General features: G+C 45.6%; 2 protein-coding genes across 4 annotated transcripts in view; one reads left to right on the forward strand and one right to left on the reverse strand.

The window, feature by feature from the left end:
* The window catches only part of CACNA2D3 (calcium voltage-gated channel auxiliary subunit alpha2delta 3), an 834,102-nt gene that overhangs the window by 115,348 nt on the left and 694,738 nt on the right, over positions 1-24,016 (reverse strand). The window lies entirely within an intron of this gene.
* On the forward strand, positions 11,037-18,347 carry LRTM1 (leucine rich repeat transmembrane protein 1). The gene is made up of 3 exons (XM_045807133.2): positions 11,037-11,084; positions 11,668-12,283; positions 17,865-18,347. Exons 1-3 carry the CDS (start codon positions 11,037-11,039, stop codon positions 18,296-18,298), a joined length of 1,098 nt encoding a protein of 365 aa, XP_045663089.1. The 3' UTR covers positions 18,299-18,347.

Here is a 24,016-nt window from a genome sequence, read left to right on the forward strand (position 1 = left end):
AAAGGACCCCGCCTGCGAGGTGACAGCACGTCCCAGAGCACATTACACTGCAGGGCTCTAATCCCGACCCCAACGCCAGGCAGCAGCATTCTTGCAGAGGGCTGTGTGTCCGAGACACCGCTTTGCAATATTAATACAACACTCACAGAGGAAGATGGGGGTGGGGGGCTCCACAACTGGCTCCTTCACCTCTCCCCCAGCACCTGCTTGCCGGAGTCCCTCCCCTCCCCCTCTGCTGTACCACACTGGCTTCTGGGGGCTCCTCAGGTGCTGTGCCATCTCTCTGGTCTCTCAGCCTTTACCTGGATTGTCTACCTGGAATGGCCCTTGTCCCTTCCCTTCTCTGCGATAAACTCTCGTCCATCCTTCACACTGTTATAACAACCAGAGGCTGGCTGCCCCAAGATCCCGTCAGATTCCCTGACATGCTAGGATGGCACTATGCACCTCCTCTTCCTAGCAGTTTGCATGGCTGAGGTTTTACAGAGGTTTGTGTGGCGGTAACATGCATGTTTGTCTCCTCGCGAGACCCTAGGGGCCATTGGGACTATGGGTCCCCTTATTTTTCTGTGTCTTATTTCCATGCCCATAACATCCCCAAATGGAGAGCTTAACAGGTAAGGAGCGCTCAATAGATGACTCCTTAAGAAAGAAAGACTCCACGACGAAATCTACAGCAGACTTTCAGAGAGGAGATGAGTCGGGGTCAAGAATGAGAGTGCCTCCAATACACCCTTTTTATGGAAGAGTGTTTTCACCTTTAGGAGACATGTAAAGCATCAAGTAAGAATAGAAATTCCAGTCTCTAGGAAGTAAACCTTGCCCTTTCTCAGGACTGCCTCAGTGGAAGAACCATCTTAGTTCTCGGTCACACCAGCAGGGGCACATCGCTGCATTGCCAAATGCCTTCATGGTAGGAGCAAGTCGAGGCCACGGATGGAAACTTACAAACATCAGCTGTAGCAGCGGGGAGCCGTCTGCTGAGTTTATTTTCTTCTTGGCCCTCATTAGAATCACAAACGAAATGTTGACAACACATGAAGGAGCCTGCTTGTTGAACACAAATGTTTCCACTCCTATCAAGCTCGAAACTCCAAGAGAGTCGTGCTTCCTGATGAAAGCAGACTGGCTCTGGGGAGCTGACGACATGCTTTCTCTAATTACGCAAGGATGGGGAATGGGGCCTCCTACCAGGGACACGCTGGCTAGAGGAAAGAGTGGGGGACAAATCTTGAAGAAGCAACAGCACAAGCCCATAGCAGGTGGCCCAATGGGCTTCTTGGATGAAGGGAAAGGATAAGAACATTACTCTTGTGCCAGAATGGGCAGCTGCCCATTATAAATGTGGATGGAAGCATCCATGTCAACATAGGTTTGTATCTTGCGGACAAATGTCCCATGTGAAGGTGCAGTCACATGACACCAATGGCCAACTTTCTTTTGTCTTTGGAACTATTTTGATGACAATCACACAGGTGAACACAAATTCACTTAGATTGAACTGATTCTAGCCAGATAACACCTACATGCACCTGCTTTATAGTCCAAAAAGAGGGTGAACTCTGTCACACAAGCAAAATGGTCCCTTGCTTTAACTTGCTCGTTATTGTTCCAAACAGATTAGTGTTAAGTACTTGCAGCCTAGGTGCCTCGCTGATACATGCCGTACAGACAGAATGATGGAGAAGATACTAGCTCATGTATACTGCTACATGCAAAGACAGGTTTTTGTTTTGTTTTGTTTTCTGCTCAGACTCGTACATAAAAATATTATTATTTAACTCTCCCTGCAAACCTGCCAGTTGGGTTCTTTGTACAGATGATGAAATTGAAGATCAGAGAGGTTAAATAATGTCTTTAAGTTCTCGGAGCCAGTAAATGTTGGAGGCAGCCTTTGAACCTAGGTGGGTTCAGCCCATATTCCATGCTTTTAACAGGGACACTGTTCTAGAATGAAATGGTGAGATGGATGAAGGCTGGAATAACGAGAAGGAGTCCTCAACCGTCCCGGGCCTGTAACTGGTGGGTTACAATGTAAGTCCTGCCTGAGACAATTGTGTTTTCTAGGACAGTTCCAAGCTACATGAACCAAACAGTTCACATAGAGCAAATCTTCAGGAGGAAAAGGCAAAACGCAGATTCATTAGTGCAGCACAAGGCACACACACTAAACTAACTTGAAAATATGAAAACACATTGTCATCTATTTCAGAAACCGGACCATCACGTTATCATAGAAGTACAAAAGCAAATATAAATTCACCAAGAAGAGTTGCACAGAACACTCATTTTATGTGTAACATGAGTAAACAATCAACCATGAACATAAATTTGATTCCAATTTCTATTCCTGGGGCAGAGACAAAAGTAGCCAATCAAAAGATCTAAGTAAAACAGTGTGTCAGTGTGAGGCCTTGGCCAAGCTTCCGAAGCTGCCATGTTTCTCGATCTTTTTGTTTCTTGGTTAGCTTTATATGAACCAGCATCTGTCTATGTTTATTCCACCAGCCACATGAGCTCACTAATTACCTTTAATCATACTTACCCCCGATGCGTCTTTATCTTCACATGCATCCTACATGCAGGCAAACCAAGTGCTGGGAGGCTGAGGCTGGGAAGACATTGGAATGTGAAGTCTGTACTTCCTCTAACCTTGACAATCAGAATGGATGGCTCAAAAAAACCCCACAAAAAAACAAACGAACAAACAAAAAACAAAAACCAATCTAGGTCTGCCTCTGTTACTAGCCAAAGGACTTCTGAGACTTGGTTCCTGGAGAGCTGGACCGTGTTAGTGTCCAACAAAGTCATATGTGGGCTTCTCATGGGTAGCAGATTCAAGGTGATGAGATGATCCACATTGACCCTAGTATAATAAATAAAGATTGCTAAATAGCACCCCACAGACAGGTATGTTCTTTGAAGGCTAAGAGCCAGTGTTCTGTCTTTTCTAGTTCCCACAGCACCTAGCTCAGACTTGGGCTCCATGGACAAGTGGGCACTGAGAAGCAGTCTCATACACTTAGGCCATTGGCTTCCTTCGTTTTAGAGAGGTTGAAGGTACACATTCCATATCCACTACTCTACTAATTTTATCAGCTATCTTGAGGCCAGGTCAAGGGAGTTTAAACTCTATGGATAGTTATATAAACGAAATGACCCTAGGTAGCGCTAGGTAGGAATTTTTATTTTATCAAGAAGGCAAGACAGAATGAGGAGCTGTACATATCTTCCCACCTTCTCACTAGAGAAATCCATTTATTTATTTATTTATTTATTTATTTATTTATTTATTACTTTTTAAAGATTTTATTCATTTATTTGACAGAGAGAGAGACAGCCAGTGAGGGAGGGAACACAGGCAGGGGGAGTGGGAGACGAAGAAGCAGGCTTCCACTGGAGGAGCCTGATTTGGAGCTTGATCCCAGGACCCTGGGATCATGCCCTGAGCCAAAGGCAGAAGCTTAACGACTGAGCCACCCAGGCGCCCCTCACTAGAGAAATTCTATGATAGCCTTGATTTTCCACTGAGTGGCTCAAAAGGAAACTGTGTTCCTATCTTCTGAGTTAGGAAGAGCTTCCAGATAATTGAATTTGTAACTTACAGTCAGAATGGACTGTATAAAAATATAACTTAAGACATGAGATACATAGAACTATAACTTCCCTGAATATTATCCTTAATGTGGGGACTCACAATCTGCATATTTGCAATAAATATGCTGGACACCTTAGGCAAGTTACTTAATTTTTCTATGCTTCAGATCTGTCATTCATGCATTCCTTCAACATTCAACATTTATTCAATGACTATTCTACAAGATATTACAGAAACTATGAGATGAACTAAAAGAAACCATCTTAAGCTTATAGGCTAGTGAGTTGTTGTCAGCTTTAAGCAAGATAATGCAAATAAAGTGTAGAGGCAGAGATTGCTAATGCTCTAGGACACCTCTTCTTCCAAGGCACACAGTTAGACTACGTTTCCCATCCTCCCTTGCTATTAGATATGGTCATGTGATTTCATTCTGGCCAATGGAATGTAAGCCCAGTGATAAGTACCATTTCCAGGCAGGGACCATGCCTGACCCTCATCTTCTTCCACCATCAGCTGAGGGAGAGGGTTCTGTGAACTAAGAGGAAGGCACAGTGACAAGATGGAAGGCAGCTTGTCAACCTCAACTAGACTGTGATAAAAGCAATGAATCTGGAAGGTTACTCATTATAGTAGCAACATTATATTAAGGATTTGTATTTAACCAGTACAAATCCTCAGCAACATCTGGCCCATTCTAAGCACTAAATACATAATACTATAACCATTGGAAAATATATTCCTAGCTCACTCGCTATATGTTTTATAAGACCAAAGAGAAAAAGAAAAAGAAAAAAAAAAAAAAAGAAAGAAAGAAACAAGGAAGGAAGGAAATAAGATTGAGGTCTTTTAAATAGCTCCGTATAAACTTTATACTTGGGTGCCATTTGGTCATCTACAACCCTAGGGAAATATTTCCAAATGCCAAATTTCGTCCACAACCAAATGAAATTTCTGCATGGATTTATGATGCCAAAGTCTTTCTCTGAGCTATACTGGGCAGCAGCTGTCACTTGGCCCGGCTGCCTTCGCCGCATCAGATCACTGCAGCACCTGCTTTGGATGGGGGCCTGCTGGTAGGGATGGGGGAGTAATTTGCCATGATTTTACCAAAGCAGATATTAACACTGGGAGAAATCTTCCATGCATTATGAAGTCTGTTCACACGTGGTGATCACTTGGCAGAGAAAGATATGTATCACTTTGGGGGCTAATCCTCATGGAGTGAGATAAGGGGAACTCTAGGATGCGATACTGGCACATAAAACTCACCTAGTCACTAACAATCTGCCGCTTCAAATATTCTAGTAAATGAAATGCACCTCTACTTTCTACTTAACAAAAGTCAGCTCTTCTCCTCCTTTGTATTTTTAAAATTACAGATATAACGCGTTTGCTGTAGCAAGTTGAATACGCAGAGGTATAAACAGAAGTTAATTTTCCGCTCCTTTCAAATATCTCCGTCTTCTGGGCAGTCAGTATTATTTGACGTCTGTCCTTCCCCACTTATTTCATCTTCAGACAAACCAAGGCACATTTTTAGGGTTAACCCCTCCAGCTCTGCACCTCTGACTTCCCCCCCCCTTCGGCAACATAAATAAGATTACACAATGTATATTCTTATTCAAGTTGCTTTATCTAACCTGACAATTTACTATGAATACCCTCCCAGGTGAGTATATTTAGCTCTAACATTTTTTTTTAATAGTTGTATATTACCTCGGAGAAAGAGCGAATACGCATTTGTTGGATTTCAAAACATCCTCAATTTCAAATGTTAATAATTGTTGATTATTTTTTTGAGGAAGGTGAAAGGTTAAAAAGACCAATTAGGAAACGTTCTGACTTAAGCAAGTTCCCGCATGAGAAACTTGGGCTCTTGACTAAGTCTCGGTGCTAGGAACCCTCACGGTGGAGCCCCCTCCCATCTACAGCCCCTTGGCCTGACCTGACATTTGGCATCTCTGTTACCCTTCTGCATGCACAGCTGTCTTGCCACTTCTCAGATCTGCCTCACCAAGAGAAGGAGAGAGACAAGGCGCTGCAGGCATTAGCAAACTCCCTTTGTTCTCTGGGCTGAGGTCAGATGGAATAAATCAATCAGACTCCGCGTCCAAATCCTTCAGTGTCCGGGAGGCATCTTCTCCAACCGTGCACTGCCCATCTTTTAATCGCCTGTTAGAGTCAGCAGGAGCAAAACAGAACCAAAAAGCCCCTTTGGGTAGTAAGGCATGTCTCCCAGGAACCCATCAGCTGCGCGGGTTCTCTGCGTGTTCCCAGGTTATGCACATTTTAGGTGCGAGCAGCCAGTCCGGACTCTTTGGGGCTACTAGGAGATGCCACGTTTTGATTATTTGCTCTGCCAGACCTGTGCTGTGCACTTAACACATATCACTCGCTCTTTCTTGTGCCATATGAGGTAGCTACTATCTGCATTCCACAGAGGAGGAAGCTGAGGCTCAAAGAGAGCCTGTGGTTTGCCCAAGGTCACCCAGCTTCAGAGTATAAACAGCACGAAAGTGGGCTTCCTCGGTTAGCCACACAGCCTGGCTTTGGCTGCAGGTTTCTCTGCAGCCGTCCTGGCCTGCTAAGCTCAGCCGTGCTGTCAATGCATTCATCTTTCCCAGGCCTCTGGAGCCCATGAGACTTGGACCCTAGATGGGCCCTGCAAGACACAGCTGAACAGCTCCGTTGTAACCCAAAGAGACAGCCAGGCTCTTTGCCCAATACCCCCTAAGTCTGTAAGTATAGACTCTTTCAAGTCCCCTCAAGCATTCTAATGAGAATGACAAGGTTTTAGACACAAGAACACCCTAAACATCATCCTTTCCAGCTGCGCAGTTTGTAGTCGAGGAGACAGGCTGCTGGGTGTGTCTAGCTGAGTGTCCGACCGGGCTGGTGGAGAAGGAGAATGATAGCGGTGGCTAGGGAATGGGATGGAGCAAGCCTTGCAAACTATGGCCTGTGGGCTGACGCCGTCCGGCACCTGTTTTGTAGATAAAGTTTTATTGGCTGGCTCTGTACTACAACATCAGGGTTGAGTAGTCGTGACAGAGACTGTGTGGCCCTCAATGTCTAAAATGTTTACTATCTGGCCCTTTACACAAAATGTTTGCCAACCCCAGGGAAAGACACAGACACATGGGTTGATGTAAGTTATTGGCAACTTTCTAGTTCTTAGAGCGAGGGTTAGGTTCATAGATGTTCGCTATATTATGATGCGTTAATGACTGAAAGCTACATATGGGCTATTGCTGGTCATGTATCACCAAGGAATGACTATGATTAAATTCTGTGCACCCGCAAATAGAGAGGAAGGAGGAGAGGGAAGAAGGAAGGAGCCCTTTAGCCCTTATGAAGATTTAAATGGCTCTCTGTCACCTACACCTGACTTTTCTCCACGGTATCCCCAGTACTCATAGAATGTTGGAGAAGAGGATAAAAGGTAGCAGGCTGGGTAACGCAGATTTTTCAGGAAGGGGGCAGGATGGGTATACTGGGTTCCATGAGGCTGGAAGGGACACGGCCAAAGGAGACCAGGGATTCCAAAGAGCAGGCTCTGAAGGATAGTCACCATCCGATTTTTCAACTTCATTCACAAGGGTCCTCTGGTACCACCAGGGTCGCATGAGGGGCCAGATGTCCCAGGCTTTTGCTAGGATCTTCCTCCTACCTGTCCAGTCAAGGCTGCTCTTCGAATGCTAGCAGCATAGGAGTCCTGTGAGGCATTCTCATGGGGAACGGTGAACATTTATTAAGGCACTCTGGTCTGTGGCATGTATCGCTTGCTTTAATTTAATTTTGGGAACAATACCATGAGGCAAAAAATACCACTATCCCCATGTTAGAGACGAAGCTATGAGGATCCCAGGGGGTGAGACTCTCACCCAGAGACATCCAGCTGGTGAATGGTGAAGCTGAATTCAAATCCAGGCCCCTCTGACTCCAGATTCCACACTCCCCTGCTGTATTACACTACCCGGGGCCAGAGACGCGCCTTCACGCTGCCCCAATAAAAGCATGGCTTTTACCTTCCTTGTGGTGGCCCTGGGCACGAGAGCACTGTGACACTTCGAGGAGCCGCTTGAGGCACTGACACCCCACCTCCGCAGATGACGGGGGATTTGCACATTCAAAGAAATGCTCCAGTCCCTGGTGGGAAAGTTCCCAACAGCTTCTATTAGGGAACAGTCACAGTTCATTGATGCCTGATGCTCACGGGGCAGCCTTATTGTTTTATATGTGAAAAATGAGGAAAGGGCCGGAACCTCAGCATCGGGGAAACGATGAAAGACCGAGAAGTATTTCTAAAGTCACGCGAACCGAAAGGTCAATTCGGGGGGGCGGAGGAGGGGGGTAAGCAAAGAAGCAGCTGAGAAGTATTTGTGGCACCAGGGAGAAGAGCCTGTGATGTCCACTAAAGGAAACCATGACTATGAATTTCAGGGCATCAAGACCCTGTCAACACAGCTAATCCCTACGGATGTTGGCTGAATACGCCTTCGATGACCAAACAAGTGCACTGTGCAAACCGTGTCAGCCTCCAGCGGGCCAATTTGTCCTCACATTACACACTCTGCTGGCTCTGTTGCTAGACCCCCAGATCGAGGACCCACGGCAAGCGTCCCCCAGCCCGGCGAGGGTTGACACAGCACGGTTAATACGTCAACAGAATTCAGAAACCACCACCGGATTAAGAAGGCATTTCATTTTGGTGCCCTGGACTTCAAGCAGATTAAATAATCAAAAAGGCTGAGCCATCGGGGTCATGTTTGAATGCTACAGCTGTTCACTGAGGTTTGACAAACATTCTTTCTGGGGCTCGTCGTCTGAATGGGAAAGGCAAGGATGATCTTGGGGAGGCCGACACTTTAAGAAAGAAGAGGGGGCACAATTGAAAGATCCTCTTACGGAAAACAATCCCAGCCAGATGGAGACAGGGGCGGAATTGCTTAAATACGTGGTCCCTGAAAGCAACAACCGTGTTCTGCATGGAAGGAAAGCACAAGCGGGGTTCCTGAAAAAGTGAATGACAAGCTGGTCTCTGAGCTCGCCATGCCCTCAGTGTGTGGATCAGATTAATAAAGGTGGGCTACGGGTTCCACGAGGAAGCCTGTGGACACTCAGCCATGAAAGGTGAGCCGTGATTAATCCCCTATCGCTTTAGAAAAAGTTCTCCATCCGGGAGAGGAATGGGGTCCCCTCAACAAGGTATCTTTGGGAAACTTACCTTTGAGGTTGTCTTTCTCTAAAGACCAAACATATAAAAAATGTCTCTAGTGAGGGAGTTTATGTTTGTGCCACATTGGGTCAGAAGAAGGGCATGGGGGCAAATGTACCCAGCCATGAGGGGATATGCCGTTGGCATGCCATGGGCCATTTCATAGAAAATACAGCACTTCAAGTTGGAGGTCATGTATCATCCCCTTGGACAGGCCGGGGGAGTGGGACTCAAGGAAGAATGAGCAAACTGGCCACAAGCTCAGAAAGACAAGCCTGTCATTAATAGATTAGTGGATTCTGTGGAAAACTTGTTCCCTGGTTTAAGATTTGATTTCATGCAACTAACTGATGCCTGAGACCCACAGCCGAAGTGGGGGTATTGACTCTTCTCTGCCAGGAAGGTACATTGCCTTTGAAAGGAGTCATTTCGATTATTTGCAAAATTATAGAAAGGAAAACAAGGATTTTGCTCTGTTATATTTTGGAACAGGGAAGGGAACTGTGATGTTCCGCATCCCTTGAGGTAAACTAAACAGAGCAGAATCTTCAGAAGGTGTCTCCGGATATCTTCCCTGTTGCCTTCAGTGCTGTTCCCACCAGTAGAGAATTCGAGGGCCCAGCGCACTGGACAGCCACATTGTCTATTCCCTAGTCAAGGCCCAAACTGAACAGACAACCTCTTCTGAGAGCTTTCTTTATGAGTAGATAACCATCTTAAGTTTTAAATATTATTGCATGGCCTTGTGAGTTCTTCTATCAATTTCACAAAATGTTCTTGATAGATATTTGCCATATTCTGAAACTCAAGTCCCAGGAAAAAAGCAGGACGTAATATAGCTACTCTGGATAATGATCTAGCAGTATCTAAAAAAGTGTCAACTCAGCATCCTCTCTGAACCCTGCAAGGAGGTTCCTGTTGATTCTGGAGACCCTCTTCATAATTTCTGCATGGCCAGGTTGCCCTGCACAAGCATGCTCTCGACAGCATTGTTTATAGTGAAGGAAAACTGCGGCAACGCAAACGTCCATCAGCAATGGAGTGGCTAAATATTAAATCTGGCGTGGTGTCACCATGGAATGGTCTATAGTATTTACAAGGAATGAATGAACTCTCTCCATATCTACGTGGCTAGATCGGTTTTGAGTGAACAGAGTAAATGGCAGAATGAGACATGCCAAGGACGGTATTTTTGTAGAGTTTTCAAGACCACTATATAAAACATTATGTGCTGTGCATGTGCGGAAAAGCTTGACAGGTGCTAAAGCACAGCAGGTAAGGATCCTGACAGACTCTGGAAAAAGACTGGGTTCAAATCATGATTCTACTACTCACTATATGACCGTGGACAAGTGGTTTAGCTTCTTTGGGCCTCAGTTCCCTCACCTTTATAATGCAGATGTAATAGAACCAGATTTACAAGGTTATGAGGCTTAAATTAATATATATAATATTTTATATTATAACATTATATATAATTATATATAATAGTAAATATATTAATATATAATAAATATTAATATATCATATAATTATATATTTAAATATATATTATAATATATAATATAATAATGTTATATAATTATAAACAATATATAATTATCTATAATATTAATTAGTTATATATACTGTAATATAATATTATAATGCCCTTATAATGGTGCCTGGCTCAAAACCCATGCTACATGACTATTTGCTGTTGTTGTTATTATTAAGTTTTTGGGGTTTTTTTGTTTTTGTTTTTTTTTAAAGATTTTATTTATTTATTTGACAGAGAGACAGCCAGCGAGAGAGGGAACACAAGCAGGGGGAGTGGGAAAGGAAGAAGCAGGCTCATAGCGGAGGAGCCTGATGTGGGGCTCGATCCCATAATGCTGGGATCATGCCCTGAGCCAAAGGCAGATGCTTAACCGCTGTGCCACCCAGGCGCCCCTAAGTTTTGGTTTTTTAAAGGCCTAGAAGGATATGTCCGTAATGGTAGGGGTGAGGGGGCTTCATGTTGGAAAACATGACTTGGGGGCGAATCAAAGGGACTGCAACTGTACAGTAATGCTTTGTTTCTTTAAGTTAAAAAAAATGAAAAATATGACAAGCTCTGAATGATTGACAGAACTGTGCTATAGGAATATGGGTGTTTACTACATGCTTTCCTGCATTGTTAAAATCTCTTGAATAAAAAGTGAGATGGTCATCATTCACAGAATTATTACACCCGCAAAGATGCACATCTATATGGAGGAATACTTTAAACTCGCCCGATTCAAGATGGTAACCATTAGCACCATGTGGCTATTTAAACTTAAATTAGCTAAAATCAAATGCAAATAAGAGTTCAGTTCCTTGGTTGCAGTAGTCACGTTTCAAGAGCCCAGTAGCCACATGTAGCTAACGACTACCAGACTGGCCAGCAGGTGAAGATCATCTCCGTCCCCACAGCAAGTTCTATTGGACAACACTGATCTGAAGCCTACTTTTCAGAAATGTGACGATCGGGTTGGCCTGTCATTTTTCTAAACTCCAGGCCTCAGATAACTCTGCGGCACTTACAACAGGCATGAACCGCCCCTCCCCCAAGATATTTTTCACCTTCCTACGTGATATCCTTAAGTCTCCCCCCTTCCATTTACCGAGCCACTGGGAAAGTATCTTTTCCCAGGCTTCTGACACAGAATGTGCAGCAGTCGACCCCACCGGGACGTACTCAGGCCGCCCGACTTTCCGAAGTATGGGGAATGGCAGACCCTCTCCTACAGGCTGTAAAAGGTGTTCCCCGCCCTGAGGCAGGCACATTCCTTGCGATCTCAAGGGGAACACATGCTGACACCACTTACGAATTGGTTTCGCATCTCAGTTTCTTCTTGTTCTCGTAGGTGAACTGCTTCTGCTGTCCGGCGCGCTCGTCCTGCTCCGGCTGGCGGGCGGCTGCCCAGAGAAGTGCCGCTGTCACTCATCTTCGCATTCCGTAGACTGCAGCCGGCAGGGGCTGGCCCAAGTCCCTTCGGGTTTGCCTCCGCAGACTCGAACGCTGCACTTGCAAGATAACCAGCTACACCAGCTTCCGGCGTTTGCGTTCAGGTCGGTGCCACAGCTCAGGATCCTGAACTTGCGCAACAATTCCCTTTCGCATCTGGTCCCCGGGGTTTTCCACGGACTTCGGCACTTGGAGGTCTTGAACCTAACCCAGAACTCCCTGCATTCCCTGGAAAGCAGACTTTTCCACTCCCTCCCACGGCTGAGGGAGCTTGATTTGTCCTCAAACAACATAAGCCACCTTCCCGCCTCCCTGGGGAGGCCTTGGGAGAACCTGACCGTATTTGCAGTTCAACAAAACCAGCTTCGGCAGCTTGATCGAGCGCTCCTGGAATCCATGCCCAGTGTGAGGCTTTTATTGCTCAAGGACAACCTCTGGCAGTGCAATTGCCACTTGCTCAGTCTTAAACTCTGGCTGGAGAAATTTATCTATAAAGGTCAGTCTGTTGGGAAGTCCCCCTCTGTGTGTTACGAGCCTAGGATTGAACCTCGTCTCTTGTCTGCATTAGAAGGAACGTTGAGGAGTGTGCAAGGGGCCCGTGTAAGCTTTTCCACACTGATGTCATTTTAGGGTATGGCAGGCAAGAGAGGCAACGAGTCATTACAGGGTGTTTAAATTCATGACTTAAATTTATCCACCAATATGATTTGTGGAGATAACTTTCCACTTTTTGATTAACAGCGTTATTGATCTGAAAGCTGCAGGCCCTTAAGGAGGAGGGAAATTCACCCCCTGAATAATTGCTCGACCCCGAAGTGGCACAAGATTCTAATTTTCAAGTGTGATCCAGTAGGGTCTCTCTCCTTGGGACTCCTCCCCCATGTATGCTTCTACCAATTTGATAGCTATAAATGTTCCCTGAGATTGTCCCTTCTGCTGTAGCAAGTACCACTGTTACTGAAATTGGAAGCAGCAGGGACCCCTCTCTAAAGTTGTTTACTATTTCTTTAACCAGATGATAAAAATCAAAGCAAAAGAATCTAGAATATTAAAGATAAGCGTTCTGGAAATCACCCAGGGGTCACCAAACTACAGCCCAAGAGCCAAATCCAGCCCATCTCCTGTTTTTGTAAATATTTATTGGAACACATCTACGCTGATTTATCATGTGTCGTCCTTGGCTGTTTTGCACCACAAGGGCAAAGCTGAATAGTCGTGTATAGCAAAGCTTAAAATATTAACTACTTGGCTCTTTATAGAAAAGTTTTCCAATCCCTTCTAACTCAATGCTGGCCTACGATCAATGGGAAATGGCAGCCCAGAGATGATCAGTGACTTCCCCAGGATGACAGAGTAGAAGCACAGAGAAGAATGGAATGAATGAATGTTGGGTCTTAGCCCCACTTTCTTTCCTCTACATCACAGTTCTTCCTTCCTCTTAATTTTCAAGCATGATTCATTCATTCCTGTGCTTGAATGCCACTTATGAGCTGGGCGCTTTTCTAGACAACGAGAAAAGGTGAACAAGACAATCTCTACCATCATGGAGGTTACACTCTGGTAGCAGAAACAGACGTTAAACAAGAGAGCCAATCAATATGCAAGTTCAGACAGCACTTGGCGCTAAGGATGCAAGGAGGCGGCGCGAGGGGAGACAGCGACAGGATGGGAGCTCCACTCCAGACAGGAAGGACAGGGAGGTGACATGGGTGAGCAGCCCCTGAACAAGGAGGAGAAATGAGCCATGAGATAATTGGGGGAAAGGAGAGAAATGGCAAAGGGCCTGACAGGGGACTAAGCTTGGCTTGACTGAGAGACAGAAAGAGGCACGCAGAGTGGTGAGACCAGAGGAAGGGATGGAGTGAACAGACGGAGCCGAGCAACACAAGGACTCGGGCCAGGTCATGTAGGAGCGTGCAGAGCAGGCTGAGGCATTTGGATTTTATTTTAGATGAAATGGAAATCTCATGAAGAATTTTAGTCAAGGGAACAGGATCTAATTACGTTTCAAAAGGTGACTCTGGTGACTTGAGGGAGAGCAGACCACGGGCTGCAGAAGCAGCAGCAAGGGGATGAGGGAGGAACGTGATTTCAGTCACCCAGGGAAGAGAAGATGGCAGCCCAGGCCAGGGTCATGAGAAATGATCAACTTTGGGGACGTATCTGGAATATTGAACTAATAGAAATTGCTAATGGATTGGAATGGGAAATGAAGGAACAAAGAAAAAAGTCTATAATGGGAAATTCTGTTTGGTCCTGCAAGATTAACCACATACATAGGGACGCCAAGGGTTGATAAGGGGCAGACTGGGAGGTGGGGTCTTGGTCCTGCATTCTTTGGCAAGTGGGCAAGTACATGGGGGAGGGAGGTGGCAAATCAAGAGTTGAATCTGGGACAAGTCAAGCTGGTGGTGCCCATTACATCCAAGGGTGCTGCTGAGTTGGTGGCTGTATGTTTGAACCTCTAACTCAGAAGATCTCAGGGCTGTAGACATGAACCAGGGAGTCAGTAGAATCTGGATGGTTGTAGCAGTTACACAGAAGGAAGAGGGAGAGAGCACAACGTGAGTTCAGATATACAATATGGAGGTAAGAATCCCCATCAACGATATATAACAAATAGCCTATCCCCAGCCAACTAATCCTCAAGTTGACCTACAACAGGGGCATAGACTGTGGCAAAAATCATTCTTGTAGGTCATTGCAAATAAAACCTGTCACACCTAGAGGGGAAGGGCTTTAGCTATTGTGTTCTGACTAAATGCTAAGCATAAGCCAAACCATCGCAGAAACAGCTTTCATTGAAGAACATTTCTTGACAAAAGATAGTTTCCAGGTCCAGGACACTAGAAGCAACGTGGGATAGGAGATTGGAGATAGGAGATAGTTCCCTACTCTGCCACAAACTCGCTGGTGACCTTTGGACAAATTAGTGTCCCCACCCCCACCCCCTGCCAGGTCTCAGCACCACCAGGTAGAACCCGGCAGGGAAGCCCGAGAAAGGCCCATTCTGATTCTCAGACTCCCTGAGGAATAATATAGACTGAGGAAGGCAAAAATTGGTCAAGACCTTGTTTTTTTAAAGGATACATAAATAAATACAAATAGTAAGGTAGTAGTCAGGACAGACTGGTTGATGTGACACCCCTGTCGGTGATGGGCACAGTAAAAGTCTGTGGCTCGCTCGTGTTAGACTCGAGGGAACTGGGGGTTAGGGCTGGGTCCCACACAGTCATTCAGGGACATAAGCTCCTTCCAGCTTCTAATGCTGCCACTTTACCACGTGGCCTCTAAGGTCACCACCAAGTGGGAACAGATCACATGGAGGATTAAGCAGGGGGTTCTGTGGCCTGAAAGTGGCATTCATTGGTTCCATGGGCCACAGCTCAGTCCTCAACCTGACCACAAAGACTCGGGAAATTTTGCCTTCCTGTGGGCCCAAGAGCCAAAAAACGTGCTTTGATGAATACCTACGAAATGTCTCCTTTACAAAAGCATGCACAGAGATTTCGTGATTAGTACTGCTCTCTCTCCATTCAAGAGTAAACAAATCATCTTCATGTCAACAGCTAACTGTATTGAACCTTTACAGCTAGGCACTGTGCTAAATACTTGACCTCCTGCCCCCAGCTGAGCCTAAGAGCGATCTTGTGACATGACTTTTAATTATTACCCCCATGTCCCACTTTCCAGATGAGCAAGCAAAGGCAAAGAATGGTCAAGTAACTTGCTTAGGGTTACACAGCTAAGTAATCGACTCAAGATTGGAATCCAGTTTCTTCCAAGACACTGGTAAAGACCTACCAGGGGCCAGGTGGGGGATAATGAGGGCTCGGCAAGCTGGGACTGCTTACATTATCAGCTTCCATGGATATAGAAGGGAGGGGGACCCACAAGCTGTCATCAGCGGATTTGCCTCCTGGGCTCATGGCTGAAGAGATGGTGGTGGAAGGCTGGGAGGTGACTCCTGAGGACACAGCTGCACAAGGTGGCCATGGAGCTCTTGGTGGCCACAGCCCCTGACTTCCAGCTGTGCCCCAGGCTCTAGCCTGTGTATTTCCTCGGTGCTGTGGGTCCCAAGGCCATGCCTCCCCCCCTAATACTGATCAGCAGGAAGCTTGAAACTGGAGAAGATAGTGCTTAAGCCTGGAGGGACTGGGTGAACCACCTCAGTCTAGGAATGAGTCAGCCTCCAGAATTGCTGGGCCCACGGCAGGCAGCCCTTCTTCCCCTGCGGGGTGTCTCAGTGTTCTCTGGCCAGGCTGAATATCACCACTTCTTCTCAAAGCCCCACACTTCATTTCGGTTTCTCTGGCCTTCTGCCTTACAACACATTCCTGGGCAGAAGCACGAAATGGTCTCTGCGGCAGGGATCCTTAGTCTCAGCATAGCCCGAGGATACCTAGGGCCCATCAGGAGTGGCCACCCTGCCCCTCTAGCCTCCTGCATGTCAGCTCAGGAAAGGAGGAAATTCCTCTGTTGCCCTTCTGCTTTAGGGTTGGGGCTCTGCCTCCGGGAAATCACTGAAGAAGCCGGAAGGGGCCCAAGTGACTCTAGCAGTCGGCAATTCAGTTTCAAGCAGTGGCCACAAAAAGGTGCAGGTTCAGTGTTGCCGTAGCCACTAAACTCGGTGTGACCCGGGCCGTGATAACGATGGCACTACAAAATGGCCCCATCTCCGCATAGGGCCTTGCAGGACCCGGCTTATGAAGCTCAGACGATGGATGGAAGGCATTCTGCAAACTCTGAAGAGCTGTGCGAAGGAAGGTTGTAACGACACTGAAATGCCCATCTCCTGCATGTGACTTTCTGGTATCATTTCATAATCCGCCCGTGGTGTGTACAAAGCACCTCCAACCTAACTTGGCTAAAAGTGGTGCCAGGCTTCACAGCCCTCCTGGAGGAGAAGCTCATGGCAGCCAGGGGAGCTGAGCCACAGGTCATGCAGGCCAGGTTCTGCCCTGTCAAAGGGCTACACTGAGGGTCATTGTATTAACTCTGCTGACCTCAAGAGGCTCGGGCGGGGGTGGGGGGGGAGAGGAAGGAGGAAGTGGAGAGAGGCAGCGAGCACAGTGGGAAAACTGGGATCAAGGGGATGGGCTGGGTTTGAGTGCTTATCGGCCCACTTATGACCTACCTGGGTGACCTTGGACAAGAATTACCCATTAGAGCAGGGTTGTGAGGACTTACCGAGTAGTGCTTTGTAAACTACCAAGTCAGATACAAATACAGTGTTTTTACTACAAAAAAAAAAAAAAAATTGTAATCAGGGAAGTTAATTTGCCTGAGGTCAGATAGTAAATCAGTGGTCATATTGGGCCAGAATGAAATCCGTTAGCTCAGTGCTCTTTCTAGAAAACAATTACTAGCCACCCAAACCACCCCCCCCGCCCCGAACAACACAAGTCCACATACCTGAGGAAATCAATCACCTTACAGAGAGTGGAACCTGGCTCTAATAACGTGTTGGAAAGTTCGGTTCTCAAATTACTCAATGTTCCAAGGCCCGAGGAAACATGTTAATTGTACTTAATTCCATGAACTAAACTAATATTACTGTCAAAGGTACACAAACACGCAAAAGGCCATTGACCTCCCCATTTGGCATCACCGAAGGGCGCTGGTAGACACATCGCGGCCTTGTAATTAACGCAAAACATCACAACACAGGACACTCTCGTATTTACTTAGTATTTCAGACTTCCAATGGGAATTTGCTACAGTAGCTGTCTTGCGTGGCGGGTTCCTTACTGGGGTGAGTGGCAAGCATGTGGTTGGCCACAGTACCCTCCTTGTCGGCTTCTGGATCGTTTCTCCCTCGGCATTTATAAGGTAGCAGTGACCTGGATTCTAACAAATCCTTGGTCATACACAATTGCCCATTCAGTGTGTGGCATTTTTAGCATTTAGCCAATTTAGAAATCATAAAATCATAAAACATGGTTGAGTCCTTCGACTCCAGGTGGCGGGGAACAGGTGCTTTAGAAATTCCATCTGCCTAAGTTTTTGCAGGCTGAGGATTTTGGAATTCAGTTGTCTCCGGCCCTGTCGTCATCCTTTGCTTTTGTTCTTTAAAGGGGGAGTAACAGACAGCGTCGTCTGTGCGTCACCGGACACCTGGAAGGGAGAGGAGCTCCTGAAGATCCCTCACGAGCTGTACCAGCCCTGCCCTTTCCCTTCTCCGGATGTGGGGTCCTCCAGGGGGCAGCAGCTGGGCTCTGCCCACCAGCCTGTTTCTGGGCCTCCTGAGAGCCACAGCACAGGGCAGCGAGACCCCTCGGAGTGTGAGCTCAAGCCCAAGCCGAGGCCGGCCAACCTGCGTCACGCGGTGGCCACCGTCGTCATCACCGGCGTTGTGTGCGGGATCGTGTGCCTCATGATGTTGGCGGCTGCCGTCTACGGCTGCACCTATGCGGCCGTCACAGCCCAGTACCAGGGGGGACGCTTGGCTCAGACCAATGCGCCTGTGAAGATGGAGGGAAAAGAGCTGTATGACAGCTCACCAGCCTGAGAGCCTCCGTGTCAGAAAGCAAGAATCACTGCAAGCCAGAGAGAGTGTCTGAGTAGGGCTGATGCATTCACCGCTAAGGTCTCATCTTGCTTTACTCAAAAGGAAAAAAAAAAAAGACCTGTCTGCATAAATATTCCCCTGGGGGGGGGGATTATGTTGAGATGTTAAAAACACTGCATTTGAAATAGAGATGACACTTGTGCTCTGTGTCTGAGAAGTCACTGCAATTACTCTATGTGGGGAAGGCAGGACACAGGGGAAGGGAAGATACCCCTCTCAGGTACTCGTCCCTGCCTTAAGTTGCTTTAAAAGAGCAACAGAAATTCAAACACACGTGCTAGTCAGCATTCCTGGGAGCTTTATGGTCCATTGGAAAACTGCCCAATTTTGAGCGCCTGGGAAGAAGCTGGCAATCCTACCCGAGGGGCACTGAATGCCTCTATAATTCAAATTCATGTGAGATTGGTGATACTTTTAGATGTTGTGTATGTTATATATTTAATGGGAGAGTCTGTTGGTTGGGAATCGCAAAGCTTGCCACAAGAGTCAGATTATATTTAATTTTCTAAATCAGAAAACCATTTGGGGCTTTCTAGGCCACAGAGGAAGAGGAGGGTTCCATGTCTGGATAATGGGACTCAGGCCCAGGGTCTGGGGAAGTTTTCTGAAGCAAGGGTAAATAACATATAAACAAACACAAAGAGGCCGGGGAGTTGGAATCCGGGGCACATGTTACCAAAATCCTGTATCCACCGGCGATTGGAACCTTCCATTTATAACTCTTCCAGCAGGAATGAATTTAGGGTGGGCTAAGAGCAAGATAATGGCTTGTGTGTCTCTGTATCCACACACATAGTGCACGGAGTGCACAGGCTTGTACAGCCACACCCACACATAAACACACTCGGAGCAATCAGTTTACCCACTAATGAAATGCAGCCGTGGGCACGGTGGAAGCCAGCAGCTGCTGACCACCACCCAGATTGTCTACTCAACACTCCCCCAGAGGAAGTAGGAAGGAAGTCTGCAGAGAGTGGAAATTATCAAGGGACTCAAGATAGGTGGCAGCAGCCATCCTGAACATTATTTAGGCCGAGGTTTAAAAAAATCAGGTGTGGCTTGCTTTCCTCCACAGGCACAGTCCTGAAGAGTTGCATGCAAAGTGAATTTTTGTAAATTAAATCATCATTTTAATGCAGTAGGGGAGCTCGCTATTTAAAGGAGCCTTTCATGGAATCTTTCTGTAATGGCAATAATTGGCTCCAGATTTCTGCATTTTGTAAATGTGCATTTTCTCATGCTAGGCTTTCTTAAAATGTCATCTACCTGCTCTCTCTCACGATGCCTCATCTCATACTTAGAGTCACCTGTTAGTATTAAAATCATTGACAGAGAGGAGCTAAGGACATGTCAAAAGCAAAGAATGGCGAATATATAGGGTCAGCGGTCCCTCCAGAGGCCTTGACAGACATCGCTAATCAATCCCAGCACTCCTCCCAGCTGAGCCCTGATGCAACACAGATGCCTTCTTAAGACAGCACTATAGGCAACCAGAACTAATCAATTGGAATTGGTTCAAAGGATAAAACACATTTGCCATTCAGGGTACTGGCTCTACATTCACTCCTTCAGGCCATGTAAAAATCAGTTTGGATCCTAAATTAGTAGTCCGTTCCCTAACCTGGAATGTGAATGGGAGGTCCACACAAGCAGGAGTATTTTCTCCCTTTCCGATGCAGCCAGAGCCTCGGCCAATGGTATGAAGAGGCCACGGGAAATACTGAGGAACCTACCACAGCCTACCCAGCAGGACACACGCTGATGCTCCCCCAAACATCACAGAGGCCATCTATACCTGCCCACAGTGCCTCACAACTAGCATGGGCCCCTTGTGCCACAAGCTAAAGATAGACCATCTTAGAGCAGCAATTTTGCTACATGATTTTCTGGGGGGGGGGGGGCTGGGGAGAAGTATCAACTTTGGGGTTCATTTTTTTTCTGAATGTTAAAATAAACTTCAATATGTTGAGGAGTAGACTGCAAAATTAGCATGGATTTTCAGATCAAACACAGACCCCAGAGAAAGCTGGCTGTCCCAAGAACTCCATCCCAAGCCCTGGTGCCTCCTCTCTGCTCTGCCTTGGGCGGCGCCTTGGTGGGTAAGGCTGAGCATCCAATCTAAGGACAGAATGGTTGCTTTCCAGGCGAAAAAAAAAATCATTCTTTCCCTTGCCCTGGACTGTAAGTCCTTGGCCAAGAAGGCAACGTGACAAAGGAAATTTAGAAGATCTTTTTATATGCCAGCCCCATATCCCCATTTCACCAAATGTTTCCAGAGCTCACACTAGGCATCAGGCATGGTGAGAGGTGTTCTCGTGAACGTTCGTCATGTAATCCTTGCAACCAGCGCTAAGATACTTGAACAGGTATTACCTAAGCTGGGAGCCACCAAGGCCAATAACGCATCCTCCCTTTTGCTACTGTGACTTCAGACCACGAGTGCACAGTGCTCTGCCAGAGGTCTGGTGATACTGCTGGTCAACCCCATCCCTCTGCCCATGGTGGGTATATGAGAGAACTTCCAATACACCGCAGAAAACCCTGAGCGTGGCTAGAATCTTCACTCATCAACACCCGTGTCCTATTAGATTTCTAAGTACAGATGAACACTCAGGCAACTAGATTCCTGTTTTACGAACAGTCCTCACGGAAAATGATTAACACAATGCCTATGTATATTCAGATTTCTATCTTTTGCCTACAGTCACCACAAATAGCAGTTGGCAATGAAAATAATTACTTACCCTGAAATGTCAACAGCCTCTCAGCACAGAAAAATAGAAATCAAATTGTTTAGATTAACAAATGCAGAGTTATCACTTGTTAATATGAGAAATGAAATGTTTTAACTATAAAACACAACGCAGATGAAAGACCCAATTTGCAGGGTATTCTGTGAGAACCACAAATTATCTTGCACAAGGACTGCAGCTCATGAGGGGCAATTTGAAAATGTCTCATAGATTATTTTCAGCTGCTTATTGCTGCTGTCATAGTCATAAATTCCCCTCTACAGATGCCCTTCTATCACTGAGCTTTGCCGAGGGTTTGCTGTGAACAAAATTCATATACAGTATTGATTGTTTCTGAGAAAACGGTCTAAAATACCGTTTATTTTCATCATAGTTAGTGGAGCAGTATGACCATAGACCGGTGACTTGTGCTTTGCCAGAGATCACAAATTCACCATAGCAGGACCCAACAGATGCCGTAGCTCTCTGAAGTGAGGCATATGAAAAATAAGCATGAAGAATATACTCTGCCATAGAAATTGTAGAGAAGGAAGACCTAGTGTCAAATCGACACCTGAAAAGCTTTTAAAACTAAGGTGAATATCCCTGACTTGCAGGAACAATGTTGTGCTTAAGATGGATAAAATACCAATGGACAACCAGGTGTTTTATTTTTCCTTACAAAAATGCAAGACTGAGAAGCGATTCGCATGATTTCCTCCTGAAGATTCATAAAAATCAAATCTCATTACCCGAGTTAACCAAGTTATCCCAGAAATAAGACACTGTTGTCTTAGATCCTGAATATCAAAGGAAGTGGACAAATCAATTTCTAAAATAATCTATCTGTAGCACACATTAATAGAATTATACATCTGTTAGAAACCTATAACTTTCAATAGGAAATCAGGAAATAACTGTTTCTGGTTTGATTAAACCCACCAGTGTATCCATTGCTAAATGTTATCGGACAGAAATCTACCGGTAAATGATATTCCGAGCCCTAGATGGCATCACTGGGATACGGTTTATATGCATAACTTTAGGGAACTATCTTGTTTTCCCTTCTGATGAAAGTGTTTTCTTTTCTTTTTCTTTCTTTCTCAAATTGCAATGAAGTCTCAAAGAAACCCTCATTCCATTTGGAGAAGGAGCTTCATGGTCTACCCTTCTCCTTTCAGATTCTTTTTTTTTTTTTTAAGATTTTATTTATTTATTTGAGAGAGAGAGAGAGAGAGCACAAGCAGGAGAGGCAGAGGGAGCGAGACTCTCAAGCAGACTCCCCTCTGAGTGTGGAGCTTGATGCAGGACTTGATCCTAGGGCCCTGAGATCATGACCTGAGCCCAAACCAAGAGTCAGACACTTAACCAATTGCACCACTCAGATGTCCTCTTTCAGATTCTTAACTGGAGTATCCACACATACTTTTCACTCCATTGATACTAAATATTCATTTGTATGGACAGGATGTTACCAAATTACAAAGGCCCATCAAGAAGACCCAGAAAAGGAACCAGATGATTGGGATGAGAAAATCCCTAGAGAACATTCAGTTTAGACCTGCAAATTTGGGATAGCTGCGAGAACCAGCCTCCCTACCCATGCTAGACATTGCTAATAAATTATGGCAAATTTATCTTCTGAGCCCAGCCATGACCTCAGAATCCTTTTAAGTCTGTTTTCTAGGTTCCCAGTACTGATCAATTGGAGTTAACAATAAAGATTAAACATATTTGTTATCCTGATATAGTTCTATGCCCTTATTTTACAAATAGAAGCATGGAAAAGGAACAGGAGTTTTCCAAAGTCACAGAGGTAATTAGTTATAGGCTTGACAAGTGCAGCTGCAGGAGCATGGGGTCAACATGGATAATACAACCCGACCCTCCGTTCTTCATGCATTCTGTGTGAACCACCAGTATCAAGACGATGGTATTATTATACTAATTGTAATAGCACATTCAATATTTATTGAGCACCCAATTTTGTGCCAGTTGTTTCCCAAGTGTAATATTTTCATTTTCTCTAAGTCTCATATTGACCAAAGCATGTGGGCATTTTATAGTTGAAGAAAGACTGGATTTGTGTTATTTGTTCAAGGTCGTACCACTAGTAAGTAGTGGAGCAGGAATTTGGAGACAGGTCTTTCTAAGGCCAACACCCAACACTTTCTGGGATGTGACAGGTTTGAAGAAGTCAGTTGATCCTTTTCTAGCACTGCCAACACTTACCTTAAAATATGGCAGAGAAAAAAAACCCAACCACCAGCCAGTGTGTCACTGCCAGAACTCTGGTCCCACCAAGACCCAGGAAACCAGATGAAAAGGCCAAGAAAAATGAAGGTTCTTACATCAACCATGACCCTGCTGAGCTGGAAAAGATGTTCTTAGAATGGGGGGGGGGGTAGAAATTCACCTGTACTCTTTTGCAGCTACTTGAGAAAATGATGAAATTGGATACTGCCTAATAAGTAGTGTTGCTCATGAATACAAAGAAGAAAAAAGTTATGAGGATCTAGAAATTGGCAATACTGCTCAATGATATCCAAGTCTCCAGGAGGGATGCCCACTACCCAAAGCAGAGATATGACCATCACACAGATTAGTGGGATGCAAAGGAAGAAAGTCTATACCACCCATCCTTACTCTGGTATCTTTCCTCTGAGACAGGGGGCTTCACAAACCAGAGGGAAACCATTCCCTCCCATATAAGATGTCTACGGACATTTAACTCCTACAACACCTGCCATTAAAACTTTGTTGTCTTCCTCCACTGGAAAGGAAAAATCTCAATAATGTGGCATATAACAGGATGATACAAGGAAGGGAGGACAGTAAGATAAGCACAATTTAGAGGCTACAGTTTTTATCTACTGTTTCTTACAAGGAATGAAACCTACAGATGACTTTGGTTCACCTAAGTAGC

Source organism: Ursus americanus, chromosome 14 (assembly GCF_024610735.1).
Source record: "Ursus americanus isolate L20-20 chromosome 14, mUrsAme1.1.p, whole genome shotgun sequence".
NCBI classification, from domain to species: Eukaryota; Metazoa; Chordata; class Mammalia; order Carnivora; family Ursidae; genus Ursus; species Ursus americanus.